The sequence below is a fragment of the Panthera onca genome, chromosome E1 (genome assembly GCF_046562875.1).
Source record: "Panthera onca isolate mPanOnc1 chromosome E1, mPanOnc1 haplotype 2, whole genome shotgun sequence".
Taxonomy (NCBI): domain Eukaryota; kingdom Metazoa; phylum Chordata; class Mammalia; order Carnivora; family Felidae; genus Panthera; species Panthera onca.
Window position 1 is genome coordinate 32,385,593 of NC_138352.1, and position 17,850 is coordinate 32,403,442.

Below are 17,850 nucleotides of genomic sequence, written 5' to 3' on the forward strand. Positions count from 1 at the left end.
GCTGTCGTCCCAGCTGGACACCTCATCTGAACAGCATTTTTTGGAGCCCCTCCACCTCTAGTTCTTGACATCCAGTCTGATGTTGATCCAGCCAGAGCTTGGAGCTTGGTATGGTGAGGAGGAAGAACCTTGGGATACCAATGGGAGGAGAGCATGGTGCACTTTGGCTTTTAACCTCGACCGTCCAGAAAACAGGCTTTTCCCATCCCATCCCATTCTCCTGGTCTTTTTATCTCTTCCCAAGTGAATTCCAGAGTCTGTAGAAACCTGTAGTTTTGTGAAGAAGGTCAGGCAGGGAAGGGACCTTCAGAAGAGATCTGAGTGAGTTTTGAAGAAAGGGCCTTCCTCCCCAGTCTTTGTTCTTCTACCCTTGAAGCCTACCAGGGAAAGGTCCAAGGTGCCGGGGCTGCAGAGCCTGCCTGGCATCTACGTTTCCTTCCGGCCTGACTTGTGCCCCGCGTGTGCTCCGGCGAGTGTGTGCGTCCTGGGGCAAGGGGCCGAGGAGGGGGGCATCCGAGACACTTGGCCGTGGCTGCAGTGCTGCAGCTCTGGGAAGGGTGGAAGTGAAGGTCACACTGAAGTGAGCACAGCTCCAGTCTCAGCCCAGCACTGCCCCTGTGGCCCTATCCTTTGGAATTGCACCCAATTGCTGCTAAAGTGGTTTTGCTCCTGAGGAGCCAGGGAGAGACGTCCGGGTGTGCGGCTGTCACGTAAGGCAGCCTCAGAGCATCCCGTCAGGAGCTGGGGGAGACTTGGTGCCTACCCAGGGTCTGGCGGTTTCCCTGGTGATTTTTCTGACACTTCCTCTAACAGGATTCTCCTGGATTTGATTTCTGCAAATTCTTGGATGTGATTCTTACTGCTGTTCTTGCAGATAAAAGGCGTATTGTTTTCTAGGAAGTTTCTTCTGAGGGTGCAGAAATTGTGGCCTCCACGTTGAAAGTATTTTTCTGCGCTGTTGGCTTTCTCTAATGGGAGGAGGGCATTCGCGGCAGCATCCAGTAACCTGCAGGATTTGTGTTATTTGAGTCATTCTGGAGGAGGGGGTTAGCAGGCAGTAAGCACTTGAAGCCCCTTTTGTTTTTCCTGCTCCTTTTCTGCCCCGCACCTTGCCTTCAGTGTGATGTTTTTCTCAGACCCCTGTGTGCTTCTTGCTACCTGGGGGACCTTTGTGGATTTGGAAAATAGTGAGCGGACTGTTTAGCAGCCTGGAGCACAGATCCCAGTTGTCGGAAGCACTGCCTAGGAAGGAGAACATAGCAGCTCACGCTTCGCCAAGCGTGCGAGGTGCAGGAGGCTCCAGGGCGTTCCAACTGGGGTCTGGGCACTGAGAACCTGAGCTCGGGAGCGGGCCTCGTTTGTATGAATACAACCAAGTGTTTTGGTCTCACCTCTCTAACCGCGCGGCTTTCAGCTGGGGCTTGGCTGTTGCTCTGCCATTAGCCCTTGCACCTCTGTGGAATGCTGACGGGTGTGCGACCTGGCTGGGCATGACTTGTTGGGCATGGCTTGTTGGCACCTCCAACAATCAGTGGTCGTTAAGATGGAGAAGAAGTAAAAGGAAACTGTCAATTGGGGTGCCTTTGGACAGCTTCTGGAGTTTAAGACACAAGTCGAGTGTCCTCTCTTGGTGACTTTGTGATAGTAGCTTGTATTGCAATATCCTGCCTCAGAGCAGAGATGGTTGGTGTGTGCTCTTGGGGTGATTAAGCTTTGAAGGAGCTTGGTCCCTTCCTAGCTTTCTACCTTGAGGGCCATCGTCAGGACGTTGGGCCCGTAGAGATGAAATCCCCAGGGCCCGAGTCTTCAGGTCTGACTCCTCATCTTGGCTTCAGAGTTTGCGGGGGTGGGGAGGGGGGAGGGGGGGTCCTCGTTTGGCTGGGAAAGATATCAGTGGGGGAAAGGGAGAAGAAGACAGCTCCAAATGTGAGTCAGAGGCCTGCGAAGTAGCCCGTAGGGGGACAGGCTTGCACTGAATCACAGGTTCTAAGTTGGGGCTGAAGGGCACAGACGATCCTGCCTCATAGCACTCAGGGGGCCATTCTCTGCTGGGTTTTCGGCAGTGAGCATATGCCATGTGCAACAGAACATTTAAGACTGTTCTACAGTGGTGCTGTAATGGCCTTGGGTAGCATTCAGGCCTGAAGTTGATACTGTTTTCCCTCTCTTGTAGCCGAGTCATCCTGCCTGTGTCTGTAGATGAGGTAAGTTTTTTTTTTTTCCTTTTTATTCATAGTTTCTTTTTATTCATATAATTGCCTGCGACCATTAGCTACGTTGGGCTACAAGTGGCCCACACTCTTGGTGTGGTTTTCATGGTTGTTCTAACTTAGAGATACTCAGTATCTGATGAGAATTTTCCTAGTGGCACCTTTAGTCGAAGGAGGGCACCTATTTTGTATATCTGCAACCTGCCTCAAGCTGTCGGCATGCTAGGTAACTTTGAACGGAGACTTTAGATAGAGACTAAACCAGCCCCGTTTACCTGCTAAGACTGTGCCTGTTGGGGGACATTTTATTGAGGGGACTGAGTGTGTGAGGGGATTTCTGGGCCCTCCAGCACTTGACTGGGAAGCGTGCACGGCCCTCTGTCTGGTTGTGCAACAAACCAGTAGGGCAGGAAATCTCCGAGGCCCTCCCTAGCCATGCTCTAGGTGACCGCTGGGAAGACCAAGGCCCCGAACCCTTTTACGGAGGGCAAGGAATAACAAATGGGCTTGGCTTGCCCTCTGTCCTTTTATGGTTTTAGGCCCAACGTCCCTGTGTATGGGGATCTGGCAGGACTTGCCCCAAGAAGGTTCATAGGCCATGCTGACTCAGAATCGTGTCTTGGACAGCAGAAAACTGTCATAGAGCCTCCCTTGTTCCATCCTTTCTTTGAATCTCCTCCACTGTCTTCTCCTGTTGCAGCCTGGTCTTTGCACCCCCCAGCTTCTAGCCAGGCTCCAGTTTGGGTGAAGTGTGTCAGCCAGCGCAGTGCCCTCAGTCACTGTCTTTCCTGTGGTGTCAGCATGAAGCTCCTGTGATAACTTACACTCTGTTCCAAATATGAAATGGACCTTTGAAAAATGAAATCAGGCCAACAGAGCCTGCAGCACACTTTAGATGAGACAGATATCCAAGCTTCTTGGACCCAAAGGGGGTGGGTAGCCATCGGCCCCCTAGAGGATCGTCTCCAGTGGTGGGCTGTAATCTGATAAGAGCTGTGGAGACCTGGGGGTGGGAGCCAGAGGTGGTCCTCGAACATGCTCTGGGAGCTCTAGGAAAGGAGCTTGAGAGAAACCAGACTGGGGATGCAGGGCAAAGGGCATGGAAAGGATAGATGCTCCTATCCCTGGAAGCACCTGACGTGTACTTGGGGCCTGGGAACCCTGTGCTTAGGCTGACAGGTGTTGGGCTTGGGGGGCTCCTGTTAACCCACCTCCTTGGGGGCTTTGCCGTCTTTGTGAAAAATAAAAGTGATGATTTTCCAAATCAGGAGGCCAAGCAGGAAGGCTCGGCCTGTCCCTTACCCTGAAACTCAGCTCTTGGGAGTCCAGTAACCCCCTCTTTGCTGTACAGGATGATCCCACCCCCCCCCCCCACCCCCGTCAGGAAGATGTCCCCCAGGAACTCCGGAGTACCTCAGTGTAGCATTTAGGAGCAAAATGGGTCTTTTCACAGGGAGTATCTTGATAGAACAAGGATGGGAATATTTGTGAGAAGTGTGGCCAACCCGGGAGAGCCAGCACTGTTCAGGAGCACCTATTGGCTACTCTGCAGCAAGGCTGGAGGTGACTTAGGATGGGGCCAAGAGTGGAGGGAAAGAGGAACTCACCTGGAGATCATCTGCAATTGGCAGTTTTTAGCTTGTGATTTTTTTTTTTTTTTTTTTTTTTTTTTCAGCATTGAGGAAGTGATGGGGCAGGTTGAACAGAGCCTAAAGTCTAAGCAGAAGCTTGGGAAGTAAGCTCTGCTAAGGATTCATCTGTCCGCCTGGGAATGGTCAGCCTTTTCTTAGCTAGAAACCACTGATGAGAAAGCAAGTACATGGCTTGGGTAGGGTGAAGCAGGTGCTGCTTCTCTAAGATTTTTTGTTTTTAAGTAACCTCTGTGGCCCTAGTGTGGGTCTTGAACTTATAACCCCAAGATCAAGAATCCCTTGCTCCACCATCTGAGCCAGCAGGCACCCTGGAGCTGCTTTTCTGATGGCTTAAACCTTAGTTCCAGAGATCAGAAAATCTTGAATGGGGAAGCCAAAGAAGAAACAAGTAATGATCAACCTTTTCAGTCTTTATCAATAGACCCATCATGACTCTTGGTTCCCATGGGAACAGCCCAGCATCATATGACTGTTGGATTTACTTCCTAATTGGAGGCCTTGATTTGAGGCCCTCGTGGCTTTTTTTCCTTTTTTTTTTTAAAGTTTATTTATTTATGTAAGTGATCTGTATAGCCAACGTGGAGCTTAACTCAAGGCCTCAGGATCAAGAATTGCATGCTCTTGTGACTGAGCCAGCCAGGCACCCTTCCTCAGGGCTTTCTGTTGTAGGTTGGGGAAGAGAAGAAGGAGAAAAGAGAAGGCCATGTCTTTATAACGATCCTGATGGTGTGAATCAATATTTTGGGGCGGAATTAGTTTCTATCTGGCCAGAGCCTTTGGGTTAACACTGCACAGGGTTTCTAGGCCTTCTGCGGAGAAAGCCCTGGATGTTTGACAAGGGTGTGTCCACCGGTGGTTCCTGGCTTAGATAGGCCCACCCTCTTCCCTGTGGGCAGGGCTGTTTTACTTCCCATTTCCAGAAATGCATGTTACCATCCGCCTGTGGTACCTGGCCTGACACAGTCACGTGGATGGGGCCAACAGCTGTGCTGTTTTTCATGATAATATTGCCTGTCAGTGTTTCAGGCCCACCCACTGCATGTTCCTGGGCTCCCACTCCCAGGTTGCCTAAGTGGTAGAGTCTGTTTTTCTTAGCTGAGTGTCTTAGTTCTTTGGGACAAGGGCAGGCCTCATTGTCCTAGGCCTGAGGAGGCTGGACTCCTCAGATGGATAAGGATTTTTTGTCTGATTTAATGGTCTGCCCGCCACCCCCACCCCCATCTGAGTGTGGCTGCTTTCCGCTTTCCGAAGGTGTGGCGCCACTTTGCCAAAGGGAACCCTCTGGCATGAAAAGTGTCCCTCACTTGTAGCTTCTGAAGGCCAGTCTTACTTAACCCCTTTGGATTAACAGAACGGACTTCACTTGTCTCATTGGGATTAAAGGATCAGAATATCAAGAGAGATTAAAGGGGGAAGATGCCGGCCCAACAGACTGATCCTCTTAGAGCCTGCCCTCTGGTTCCTGTATCTGATGAGGAACCAAATGAAGGGGATTAGTGTCTGCGTGGGGGCCCCTCCCCAAGCAGCGCCACCAGCCACCAGCCCTGTCCCCTCCACCAGGCCCTTTCTTCAGCCTGTCCTTCAGGATTGCTGAGTCAGTGGTTAGATGTTATTATGACTCTTCTCTGAAACAATTAATGCTCCTTCTTAGGAACCCCTGTTTTAGCCCAACCCGGACCCACTTGAGGGGGTGGACTTGGAAAGGCACAGAGACAGCTTGGTGTTCCACGGGGGCACTGAGGCAGCACTGATGTTGTTCAGGATTAGCAAGGTCAAGGTGACTGGCTCTGTCCCAGATGTTTCTCTCTATGGGATTAACTGAGCCTTGATCACTTGCTTGGGCCTTTCTTTGGCATTTTATACTGGGTTTTTACTTTGGAAGTTAGGCCTCTAGCCGTTTGTCCTAGTGTGCTGCCTCCCCCAGACTCTGCCCAGAAATTTCCCTGCAGTGCTTCATTCTGAAGCTGCCTGGTAGAGCGGGCTTCCAAGTTTGAGGGGAAGTAGCCCTGGAAGCTGCCTCTGCTCCTTGCTGTTGCAGGGAGTGGGTTAAGTGGCAGCTGCTCAGAGACGCAGCCTCTCTCTTTTAATCTCGAAGGGAGGGAACCCCTTGTCTATCTCTCCTGGGTGTAAAAGGAGTCTGGGGAGCAACGTAGAGGGTGAGGAAAACCTTTATACCTGCAGTGTGATTACGTACCTTTTTTTCTCATCCTCCCTGAATAGTTGTTCCTGGTGGCACTGGCAGTAAGAGGGAAAATGCATCCTCCGGTATAGACATAACTTCCTGCGTTAACTACTGCCATTCATTCTTTTTGCCTTATTTTTCCCTCCAAACAGCTTCACTCAGAAGGTTGCAGAAGGGCCAGGTCTGGGCAATGCCCAGGTCACTGGCCATAACACTGGGTTGTCCTGAGGGGGTCAGAGGAGGCCGGTAACCTTGACTGGTGACTTGATAGGGTGGCAGATGCCCAAATAAAGGAAAACCAGGTTCTTGCCATCTAGTAAAGGCACACACCGTGGGGTCGGAATCTCTGTCATCCAGTATGGGAAGCAGGCCACTTGCCCCAGCGCTACCAGGAATCTGGAAAGCATCAGGAGGTTTGGTCGCCTGTAAAACTGTTCTCTGAGGTGCTGGCAGGGTGATGAGCTGCCCGACACTGGAGAAAAAACAGGTAGATGAGTCAGTTTACAGCGGAGGTTGTGGACTTCTCAGAGCACTGGGGCAACTTTCTTTGACAAGAAGTCCTGTGTTAGGATCTGTTTGAATGAATGGGGTGAAGAGATTCTAGTGGCCGACCCAGATCTGGTTTTAGGGTCTTAATACCAGAGGCAGGTTCAGGGAAGAAGCTGCCTTGGACTCTGTAATCTGGTTCCTGGATAGTGGTGTGAAGTTAAGTATATTTACCTGGCTCCTTCAGCCTTGCTGGAAGATGGGAAAATGGAAGGATGAAACGAAACACATCTGATAGCTAAAGAGAGGCCACGGAGCAGCGTTCTTAGTCGCTGTGGGTGGATTTGGGCAAGGTCCCAGTGGAACTGCAGAATGAGGTCCTGGATGCAGGGGAATCCCAGAGTGATCTCACTGGACAGTTCCTGGCAACTGGACTCTGTGCGCCTGTCGAGAAGACTCTGCACTGACAATGACTCCTGTCTCTCTGTTGCTCTAGTACCAAGTAGGGCAGCTGTATTCTGTGGCCGAGGCCAGTAAAAACGAAACGGGTGGTGGTGAAGGCGTGGAGGTGCTGGTGAACGAGCCCTACGAGAAGGATGGCGAGAAAGGCCAGTACACACACAAGATCTACCACCTACAGAGGTATGTGGCCGAGCAGCAGGGCCGGGAGGCAGGCAGGGATCGAAACAGAGATAGTGGATCACTGGGGTTTTGTTCCGGGTTCTCGGCTGGTTACACGGGTTGCTTCACCTGTGGGAGTGGGTGTAAAGGACACTTCTTTGCTCATTTAAAGGTTTTTTTAGTTTATTTTAAATTTATTTTTTAGATTTTTTTTTTTTTTTTAATACTTTCCCCGCCAGGTTCCTCGTCCCTAGAGGTGGTAGTGTTTAGTTTCTTGGAGGCTGTTCCATGGTCTGTGAGTATAGGGGTGTGTGTGTGTGTGTGTGTGTGTGTGTGTATGTATGGGTGTTCCATTTCCTTTATTGTTCTCTCATCCATGGGATCGAACTATACGTACAGATATGGACTCGGAGCTTTTGTTACTTGTCATATCATAGCTGTCTTTGGCTGTCAGCATATTCTACCCTGTTCTTTTAGAGAGCACAGTGTTAGGTCATACAGATGTGCTATAGTCTGCTTCATCAGTCCTCCCCTGCTGGACGGACAGTCATCCTTCCCAGATGTTACACAGATCTTTTGCTGCACTTATGTGTATAAATCTATAGTACATGCTCCTAAAAGTGAAATTGGGGCAGGTAGTATTTTAAATTCTGATATTGGGGAATTGGTTACTAGAGAACTTGAAGCACCTCTTTTTGGATCAAAGGCATACGTATTTAATTAAAAGAAATTTTTTTTTCTTTTTTTAACATTTATTTATTTTTGAGACAGAGAGAGACAGAGCGTGAACAGGGGAGGGGCAGAGAGAGAGGGAGACACAGAATCGGAAGCAGGCTCCAGGCTCTGAGCCATCAGCCCAGAGCCTGACGCGGGGCTCGAACTCACAGACTGCGAGATCATGACCTGAGCCGAAGTCGGATGCTCAACCGACTGAGCCACCCAGGCACCCCTAAAAGAAATTTTTTTTAATGTTTACTTATTTTTGAGAGAGAGAGAGAGAGAGAGAGACAGAGACAGAGACAGAGTGTGAGCTGGGGAGGGGCAGAGAGAGGGAAACCCAGAATCCGAAACAGGCTCCAGGCTCTGAGCTGTCAGCACAGAGCCCGAAGCAGGGCTCGAACCCACGCACTGTGAGATCATGACCTGAGCCGAAGTCGGACGCTTAACCGACTGAGCCACCCAGGTGCCCCAAAGGCATAAGTAAACGTGAGTCTGAGGGGTGCCTGGGTGGCTCAGTGGGTTAAGCGCCAGACTTAGCTCAGGTCATGATCTCACAGTGCATGGGTTTGAGCCCCACGTCCAAATTTGTGCTGACAGCTCAGAGCTTGGAGCCTGCTTCTGATTCTGGGTCTCCCTCTGTCTGCCCCTCCCCAGCTTACATGCTGTCTATCTCTCTCTCAAAACTAAATAAACATTAAAAAAATAAATAAAAATAAAAGTGAGTCTTATTTGTATACCAAAATCCATAGCAAATCACATAGATTTGCTGAATCATATATTTCAGTAAACAGTCATATTTCAGTAAACTCTAAGCTGACCCAAAGGGCACTGAAAGCCATGGTAAACATACACCAGCTTGAATGGAAGTTGAACAAAGCTAGTTTTAGAAACTATCCAGTACTGGAAAAAATAAATCTTATCTATGCCTTTTTTCCCCCCAAATCTATGGTTTTTAACTGTGGTAAAATACACAAAACACAAAATTCACCATTTTTAAGTTCAGTGGCAATAAGTACATTTACGTTGCCATGTAACGTAAACCGGAATCTTCATTTCCAGTCGCTGAACTGACCAGACATGAAATCAATTTCATTTTCGTCTGGTGAAATCCCTGACTTAATATAGTCTGATGCTCTGGAGATGTAAAAGTGCTAGCCCAGAGCGGTCCAGGATTTTGTGAGTGCTGGAACCAGGAAGAGAGCAACACTGTAAAGTGGGGAAATCTCGCCATGGTCCCATTTCCTTGCCGTTGTCTTCTTTCTCCTCCATGTCTCCTCTTCGTCGTCTTCCATCCCTACTCAGTTGACTGCCAACCAGTCCTTACTGAGACATTCGCCGTTGGTTAGGATAAGACTCAGGATATGCCTTCCCCATAGCGTCTCTGTGTTTTCCTAAAGAGGACTTTGCAGAGAGAGTGAGGTTGGGAGAAGAGACCAGCTGGTTTCTTACGACTCAGTTGGTCCAACCAAAGTGTCAGAGGGGAGATCTGCACATGTGGAGGGTGGGACACGTCTTACTCTCTTCCTTAAAAGAGAGGGGGTAAACTTTGGGCTGCCACCACCACTCTTGACTTAACTTCAACTGCAAAAACCAGATGGAAACCAACAGTGCTGAATCCCGTGACCACCTTCCCTCATGAGGATCAAAGCCTTCCTGTCAGCCGTCTGGTTGCCCTGGTCAGAAATATGGGCTGCCCACTACCTTCTTCCTCGTCCCTCATATCACATCATGTCCTTTTGACTCCATCTCCTTAGTACCTCCAGCATTTCCATTGCCTTCCATCATCTCTTGCCAGCCATCATCATCTCTTACTACAGCGCCTCCTAACTGTTCTCCCTGCTTTCCATTTCTCTGCTTCCAGTGTTCTGTCCAAAGATAGATCTGTTGCTCCCCAGCTTAAAAGCTCTGGATGGGGACACCTAGGTGGCTCAGTTGGTTGAGCGTCCAACTTTGGCTCAGGTCATGATCTCACAGATTGTGAGTTCGAGCCCCATATTGGGCTCACTGTTGTTAACCTGTCAGCACAGAGCCCACTTTGGATCCTCTGTCCCCCTCTCTCTGTCCCTCCCCTGCTTGTGCTCTCCAAAAAATAAATAAATAAATAAATATTAAAAAAAAAAAAAAAAATTCTGGATGGCTTCCCTATGCCCGAAAGTATGGATAAAGTCCATACTCCTTGATGTAACTTACAAGATCTTTTATGATCAGATTTTGCATCTTTTCTTTTCTTTTCTTTTTCATGTTTATTTATTTTTGAAGAGACAGAGACAGAGCATGAGTTGGGGAGGGGCAGAGAGAGAGGGAGACAGAGAATCCCAAGCAGGCTCCAGACTCTGAGCTGTCAGCACAGGGCCTGACGTGGGGCTCGAACTCATGAACCGTGGGATCATGACCTGAGCCAAAGTCGGCCGCTCAACTGACTGAGCCACCCAGGCACCCCATCATGTTTTCTTATATTTCCTGCCTCATACCTTATACCAGCTACTCCAATCTTCTCTTTCTCCTACCTTTTCTAACCTCACTTCTGACCTTTCTAGCTCAGTCCTACTCACTCTATTCTGTGTTCGTGTAATTCTTATTTTCTCTGAGGAGCCTCCCCATGTCCCACCCCATGTCCCACGGTCCCTCCCACACTGTGTTCTCCCCACGCTCTGTCCCCCCAGAGCCCTGGGCTCACCCGTTATGGCATATACACGTACAGTGCCGTCCTCTGCCTGGTTTGCTGGACTCCCTGCTCGCACGTAAGCTCCATGAAGTCAGGAGCCATGTCTGTGTGATTTCTGTATGTGTCCTGGTGCCTGGCACACAGGAGTATTTCCCTGAATGAGTGTGTCGGTGAGTGAATGAATCTCAGAGGGTTGCTGAGTGCCTGAATCAGCTCTCTGCTGGACTTAGCTCTTTTGTCTTAGGCCCAGGCTCTAAAGCTGATGAGATCGTTGGGGCCTCTAAAGACTACATGGATTACCAGCTAAAAACGAAGGCAGAGGAACGTATGCACCTTTAAAAACAAACAGGCAAACAAACAAAAATGGGCTCATACTGTACTTGCTGTTCTGTAACCTGAGATAAAATGAATTGATGAAATATTTTGTCCTGGGAGTCAGATGGCCCTGAGGCCCTTCTGGCCTCCCAGAACTGACGAAGCAGATCAGATTATCTTGGATCCCATATTCCAAGTTCATCAGCCTGTCAGTCACACTGGCCCATAAGCCTAGACGGGTGAACTCTTGGAGTTATCACATCCTTGCAGGGTGTAGTATAATGCCCTGGGCCTGGTGAGCTAAAAAATATGGGTAATGATAATGTAAGGACTGCCAAGCCATGGCAGGTAGCCCAGGGTCCCACCTGCTGTCTTGTTCTGATGGGTGGTGAGGTACTGGGGCGAGTAGTGGGTAGATGTTAGTAGCCAGCCGAGCCTGGGCATCAGGCTCTGACAGGTGGCCTCTCACACACAAGAGTAACCTGCTTGTCTCGTGGAAATTTGCTTGTCAACCCCACTGAAGAAGCTGTGGCCTGAAGAATGTGATATAAAAACCCACTGTCTTTTCTCCTCTCCGTTTTTCTTCACAATCCCTTTTTCTTACCACAGCAAAGTGCCCACGTTTGTTCGAATGCTAGCCCCAGAGGGAGCCCTGAATATACATGAAAAGGCATGGAATGCCTACCCTTACTGCAGAACTGGTAAGTGCAGACCTGGCCAGAAGCTGGAGTTTGAGCCCCAAGGTGGACCGAGGGTGTGGTCAGGTAGGCCCAGGGGTGGCAGTGAATTAGGGTTTGGGGTCATACCTTCATTTGCCAGATTAAGCCAGTGAAAAGATGAGTCTGGGGACTCCCTCCGGGCCGGTGGTGAGCGTCTGTGCTGTCTAGTACAGTTTGGCAGCCAGCTGGGTGGGAACCACCAAGGAGTCATGGCCTGGATGGCATAGAACCAGCCCGCCTTGGTTGGGATGGTATAATAATTATGATGGTTTTTACTGATTGCAGAAGTAATGCTCTCTGTTTAAATCGTGGAACATACATCCAAACAGAGGAAAATAATCACCCACGATTCTTCCATTTCTAGATAGTCATGTTAACAGTGTAGTGTCTTTGTATCTAATCCTCTTTTTAATGCTTACATGCACATCTCCAGACACATTTTAAAGACAAATTTTAGATCAAATCGTACTAATTGTTAAATTGTTCATTTTTTACTCAGAACATTTTCCCTATCACTATGTAGTCTACTGTTTTTTAAATTCGTAATGTCTGAATAGTATTTTATTCTGTGAGGGTACTGTGATCTTTTTAAACCACTCCCTTATTGTTAGACACTGAAATTTCCAGTTAAATATAACATATTTGGGTTTGGCTTGAAAAGCAGCTTTGAGTCTGAGGAACTCTTGAGAGCGGCAGTCGTAGGAAAGGACCTATAAGGTGACCTTCTTGCCCTGGGGGAGGGTCAAGCCTGTGTGTGTGTGTGTGTGTGTGTATTATATAGATATGTACTATATATATATATATATATATATCACATAGAATATACATGCCAGATCTGGGGAGTAAGGAGACAAGGAGGGAAGGTGGTTACTGCTAAGAGCCCTGAATTGAAGGCTTACACAAAATCAGCATATTCTGTATTCAAGGTATGAGTAGGGGTGGAATTATTGTCTTAATCTTGGCTATCTGGAGTTTCTGGAAAGGAAAGACTTGAACCTCCACAGAGAACTTTCTCTTCTAGACATTCTGGGATTCCTTTTGAGTAATTCAGACTCTTAGCATTTTAGGATTCTTAGGTCTTGAAGGCTCTTTAAGAGTAGAACTCTTGGAGGACCGAAGCCAGTACTGATCCAAATCTTGGCAGGGGGTGGGGGGTGTCCTTAGAGGTCCCCTGGAATTTGACTGTGAGTTAGTTGAGTGGCCTTTCCCCTGGCCAACCTGCATTTGTTGGCATAGACAGTCTGGCTGTGGGGCCCTCCTGCCAGCCTCTACTTACGTGTAGAGTTAACACCTGTCTCATTTGTTGGAACCCGGCACACCCTAAAGATTGTATCTGATGAGGATGTTCCACCCATGGAGTCCTTATCCTGTGGACTTTGGGAGTGACTAAAGGCTAGAGCACAGAGTCATTGCTCTCTCCAACCCTCAGTGGCCCTACGGAGGTTCAAGAACTTTGTTTCAGGCGATGGACAATCTTCGGTAGAACCCGGGATGTGTAACACTTAGAGTTTTATTGCAGTAGCTGACAGTGCAAATACCACAACTCCCTAAACAGTGCAGGGCATAAAATTGTTAAATTCTTGGAAAAGAGGCATGCACACACTTTCTTAAAAGACACTGCCCACTGTGGCTGGGTGTGTCTGGCCTAGGGTCAAAGGTGAATTTTCTTTATGTCCAAGAGAATTGCATGGAGCATGCATCATAAAAACCTTAACCAACATGGCATAAAAGTGATAAACAGATAATGTGGACTCTTTCATGCCTGGGTCAGTGTTCTGCGTACAGAGCTTGTGTTGACTCAGAGACGCCTCTGTCCTCTGAGTAATTCTGGGGAGAGTGTGCTACAGCTGACACGGGCATTTTTCTAGATGCCAAGTGTCCGTTCACATATTGTCCTGATCCTTAGCAAAAAAAAAAAGAAGAAGAAGAAGAAGAATGTAATTTCTAAATATTCCATGAAGAGGAGAAGCAGGGAGTTAGGGGAGTAAGGTTGGTTTCCTCAGTGGGTGCTGGTCTCATAGCCAGAACTCTCCATCATACGGAATGAATATGTTGAATCTTAGATCTGCTTAGTTAGACATTGTTTTTTGAAATTCAGAGATAGAAATAAGGAGCCAGAAATACTGGCCAGTTCCCTCTGGTGGGAGAAAGATCAATAGTTCAAACCCCTTAGCCTGGCTGAAGTAAAGTTTGAGGTGAGAATGGATAAAGGAGCATAGGGTGTCTTTTAGAAGGCTCTACCCCTGCTCTGAGTGGAATGAAAACGGATTTGTGATGCTCTCTTCACTGTCCGCTCTTTCCGTCCTCTGACCTTGTTTCTCTCTGTTTCTTTCCTCCTGTTGCTGATAAGGAGGGGGTAAGAGGGGGCTTGGCCTGTGATTGAAAGTAGGAAGAGGGAAATAAATGTTTCTCCTCTTGCCTCTCCCTCTAACCTTAACCCGGGCCTGAACGCGGTCTCGGTAAGCCATGGTTTTAAAGTACCTGATAAGTCTTATTTGGAGAGCCGCATTTCCCAACTGCAAAGGGCTTCCCGAGACTCTTCCAGTGTAGCTAGCGTTGCGGTTTGAAGAAAAGGGTCTGTTCTGAATGCAGAGGTGTTTGGAGGGACAGGGAGGACTAGAGAAGATTGGGGGAGCTTGTTTGGTCACCTGAGTTGACATTAAAGGCCAGGGAGGGTCATCACCCTCATAGGTTCAGTAACCTAGTTTGTCAGAACTGAGTGGATCCTTTTCTCAGGGTCTCAGAAAGACTAACGCATGAGAACCCCAAATGCTGATATATTAAGTTGTATTGAAATACAGAATTAACTAATGACACCTGGTATTCCTGTTTGCTGACTAGAGTGTTCTTTCCTTGGGGACCCCTCTACATGGGAAACCAGCGCTTACCCAGTACGCCAACACGCGGTAGAAATGTCCATTTGCTTAAGTGATTGGACTCTCGTGTCCGTTGATGAGCATATTCTGTCCCCACGGAGGCTTGGCTACTAGAACATTGCTTGGAGTACACGGATTCAGGATCAGGTGGTTAGTTGGAGGACCTTAGTGGCTCGTATCGTCAAACCAGTCCCGGCTGACACCGCTGTCTCCACTGTAGAGATGGGCTGACTAGATGTGCCCTGGAATTACTGCCTCCGGTATAACACGGGAGAATTTCTGCCAAACGGGCCTCTTTGGCCTCCCGCTCAGTGGATATCATACCTATCATTTCCTTTTTTGTGAACTGATTTCCTTCAAGCTGATAACAGGACAGGCCACGTAGTTAATAATCTTAACCGGGTGCTTTCTTGCAAGTATCTTTCGTCGGACTCCGGGAAATTACCAGTAGTCTCTTGGATTGTTTCTATACAAGGTGGGCCTTCTCTGTTATATTTCAGCGTTTCCTCATTTTAATCTCAGGGGTAACCTCAGTTTCAGTTTTGGAGTTATGGAGTTTGACTGTTAGCCCCATAAGCTGTCCAATATGGCCGTGTGACCTCCATCAGAACCTGAGATAGCTCCTAAATTCAGAGGGTACACAGTGACCTGGGCTGTTGTCAGGAGGAGAGCTAGTTTGTTCCCCAGTGACATTAGAGCTGCAGCCATTTTCTCTGGTAAATAATTGATCCGTGCTCTCCGAAGGGGTCTCATTACAATGAGCAGGAGTACAGAGGGCGCGAGATTTGGTTACAGTGACAGGAAGCGTGCAGAAGGCCGACAGACAGTGTCTGGCCGCAAGCGCCCTCTGTGCCCCGGGAGGTGGTGGGAGGTGACGCTCTGATGGCAGAGTGCTGGGTCTCCGGGGGCTTCAGCTCCTCAGAGCCGGCCCCTTTCCTTGCGCAGCTGGGAAGAATCCATTCCAGATTTGGTCTTTTGGGACTTTTGTATGAGTGAACCTTGAGGGTTGGTACATTTGAAGCGCCAGATGCACTCACGGGGCTTGAAGGGTGACCATGGCATAAGCCCCAGGGAGTGGAGAACTTTTTACTACCGTGGTCCCTGGGGGTGAGGGGCAGATATTTATTGATCCTCATTAATCTTTTTCTCTCTTCTTTCCATGTCCTTGCCTTGGAGCAGTTATTACGGTAAGAATTTCCGAGGGGGGAGTGGAATTGCAGATGATTTATAAGAAAAGAGGAAATTAAAATATCACTACACTGGCGGTTCCTGGGTGTTCCTCTCTGTCAGGAGACATGGTGCTGTTGAGGCTTAATCCTTTCGCTCCTAATGAGGAATTTGTTAATTGGCAAAGTGGCCTCTTGCCGTAAGCTGCATTGGCATGTGGCTTTGTAGGTCCGGCAGTTAGGACCACGGGTCCTACGTGTACAGGATGACCCGAGGCTCTCTCCCGCCCTCCCCACGTCATGCCTTCTCAGGGTTTACGAAACCTCAGTTCAGCTGACTGAGCGTGGCTTTCCCACGTGCGCACCTGTGGACCCCAGGCGGCACTGCCTGTTGGCAAAATTGTGAAGGCAACGGGGTGTCTTTTCCACGTCCACCCCCCCGTCATCACCCCTTCTCTTCACCCTTGGACACCACATCTGGGTGTCCGTCCCTGCTGCTCAGTGGAGGCGGCTTCTGCCCACCTCATGCCCGCTGAGGAGTTCGGGGTCAATGCGTGCCTCCTCCAAGTAGCGCCATGTTTTAAACAGCATCAAGGGAGGAAGCACCAAGGGTTCATTTGCTGAGAAGAGAACTTCAGGCCTCGGCAAAAGTCTGGCTGGCGATGGGGCGCCGGTGAACATTTGGTTGGTTAGGAATATTCCTTCTCACATTAACCGTTGGCACCCTGTGCTTAAAGCAGGATGACCGAGTTGTTAATTACGTGGATTTTGAAGTCAGACCAATGTGGTTTTAAGGCCCAGCTCTGTCAGTGTCCCCGTGGCCTTGGGCAAGTCACCTCCCCGCTTTGAACTTCACTTTCCTCGTCTGTAAAACGAGGGTGATAGTACTACAGCCCTTGCGGACTGGGATAAGGAGTGAACAAGATAACGCGCCCCTAGCATGTTGTGGGCGCCTCGTCAAGTTGGCTGTTACTGTAAGACAAGCTGGAGTCTCTCAACCGCCTGCGAGCAGTAATGGGAGATAGTTACTCTCCACCTTTGAGGCTGGTGACCGTAAGGTGTTTTCCCCCTTCCAGAATGAATACATGAAAGAAGACTTTCTGATTAAAATTGAAACCTGGCACAAACCAGATCTTGGCACCCAGGAGAATGTAAGTAGCACTTCCCAAGAGCCCAAGGACTTGCAGGCTGCAGAGTGGCGTTTGAGGTTCTGCCCAGAGCTTCTCCTTCACTGCCTTCCCCGTGGTCCCATCTTCCCTGGCCATGAAGGCAACAGCCTGTACCTAGACCCTTTCTACCAGCATGGGATTGCTCTAATTTGCCAAACATGATCTCCAAGACTCCTTTTTTCTTTTTTTTTTTATTTTTTAAATGTTTTTCTTTTATTTTTTGAGTCAGAGAGAGGGAAAGAGAGAGCACAAGTGGGGGAAGGGCAGAGAGAGAGGGAGACACAGAATCCAAAGCAGGCTCCAGGCTCCGAATTGTCAGCACAGAGCCTGATGCAGGGCTCAAACTCACGAACCATGAGGTCATGACCTGAGCCGAAGTCAGACGCTTAACTGACTGAGCCACCCAGGCGCCCCTCCAAGACTCCTTATAGGGCCTTCTCGTACAGCTGAGATTGGTCTAAAATGCAACGCTTGGCACAGAGGAATTGTATTTTTAAACCACAAAGATTATAGGGGCGCCTGGGTGGCTAATTTGGTTAAGCAGCTGACTCTTGATTTGGGCTCAGGTTGTGATCTTTCGGTTTGTGAGATCGAGCCCTGCATCGGGCTCTGCGCTGACAGCTTGGAGCCTGCTTAGAGTTCTTTCTCTGCCCCTCCCCTGCTCATATGTTGTCCCTCTCCCTCTCTCTCCAAATAAATATTTAAAAGATAAAAGAATATTCTCTCTCCTCTCTCTCTCTCTCTCTCCCTCCCTCTCCCTCTCCCTCTTCCTCTCTCCCTCCCTCCCTTGCTTGTTCTCTCTCTCACAAAATAAGTAAATAAACATTTTTTAAAAAGGTGGGGTGGCATCTGGGTGGCTCAGTCGGTTAAGCATCTGACTCTTGATTTCGGCTCAGGTCATGTCTCACAGTTTGTGAATTCAAGCCCCGCATCGTGCTCTGTGCTGACAGTGTGGAGTCTGCTTGGAATTCTCTGTCTCTTCTCTCTCTTTTTCTCTCTCTCTCTCTCCCTCTTCCTCTCCCTCTCCTTACCCCCTCCCCCCTGCTTGTACGTGCTCTTTCTCTCTCTC

The 17,850-nt window shown here is 48.9% G+C and overlaps 1 protein-coding gene across 1 annotated transcript in view; it reads left to right on the forward strand.

The window, feature by feature from the left end:
• PITPNA (phosphatidylinositol transfer protein alpha) overlaps positions 1-17,850 on the forward strand; it is a 41,171-nt gene that overhangs the window by 1,773 nt on the left and 21,548 nt on the right. The window contains exons 2-6 of the mRNA XM_060646910.3: positions 2,174-2,204; positions 7,027-7,172; positions 11,461-11,552; positions 15,626-15,633; positions 16,689-16,763. Of these exons, the coding sequence (XP_060502893.1) occupies positions 2,174-2,204; positions 7,027-7,172; positions 11,461-11,552; positions 15,626-15,633; positions 16,689-16,763 (352 nt within the window). The remainder of the gene's footprint in view (positions 1-2,173; positions 2,205-7,026; positions 7,173-11,460; positions 11,553-15,625; positions 15,634-16,688; positions 16,764-17,850) is intronic.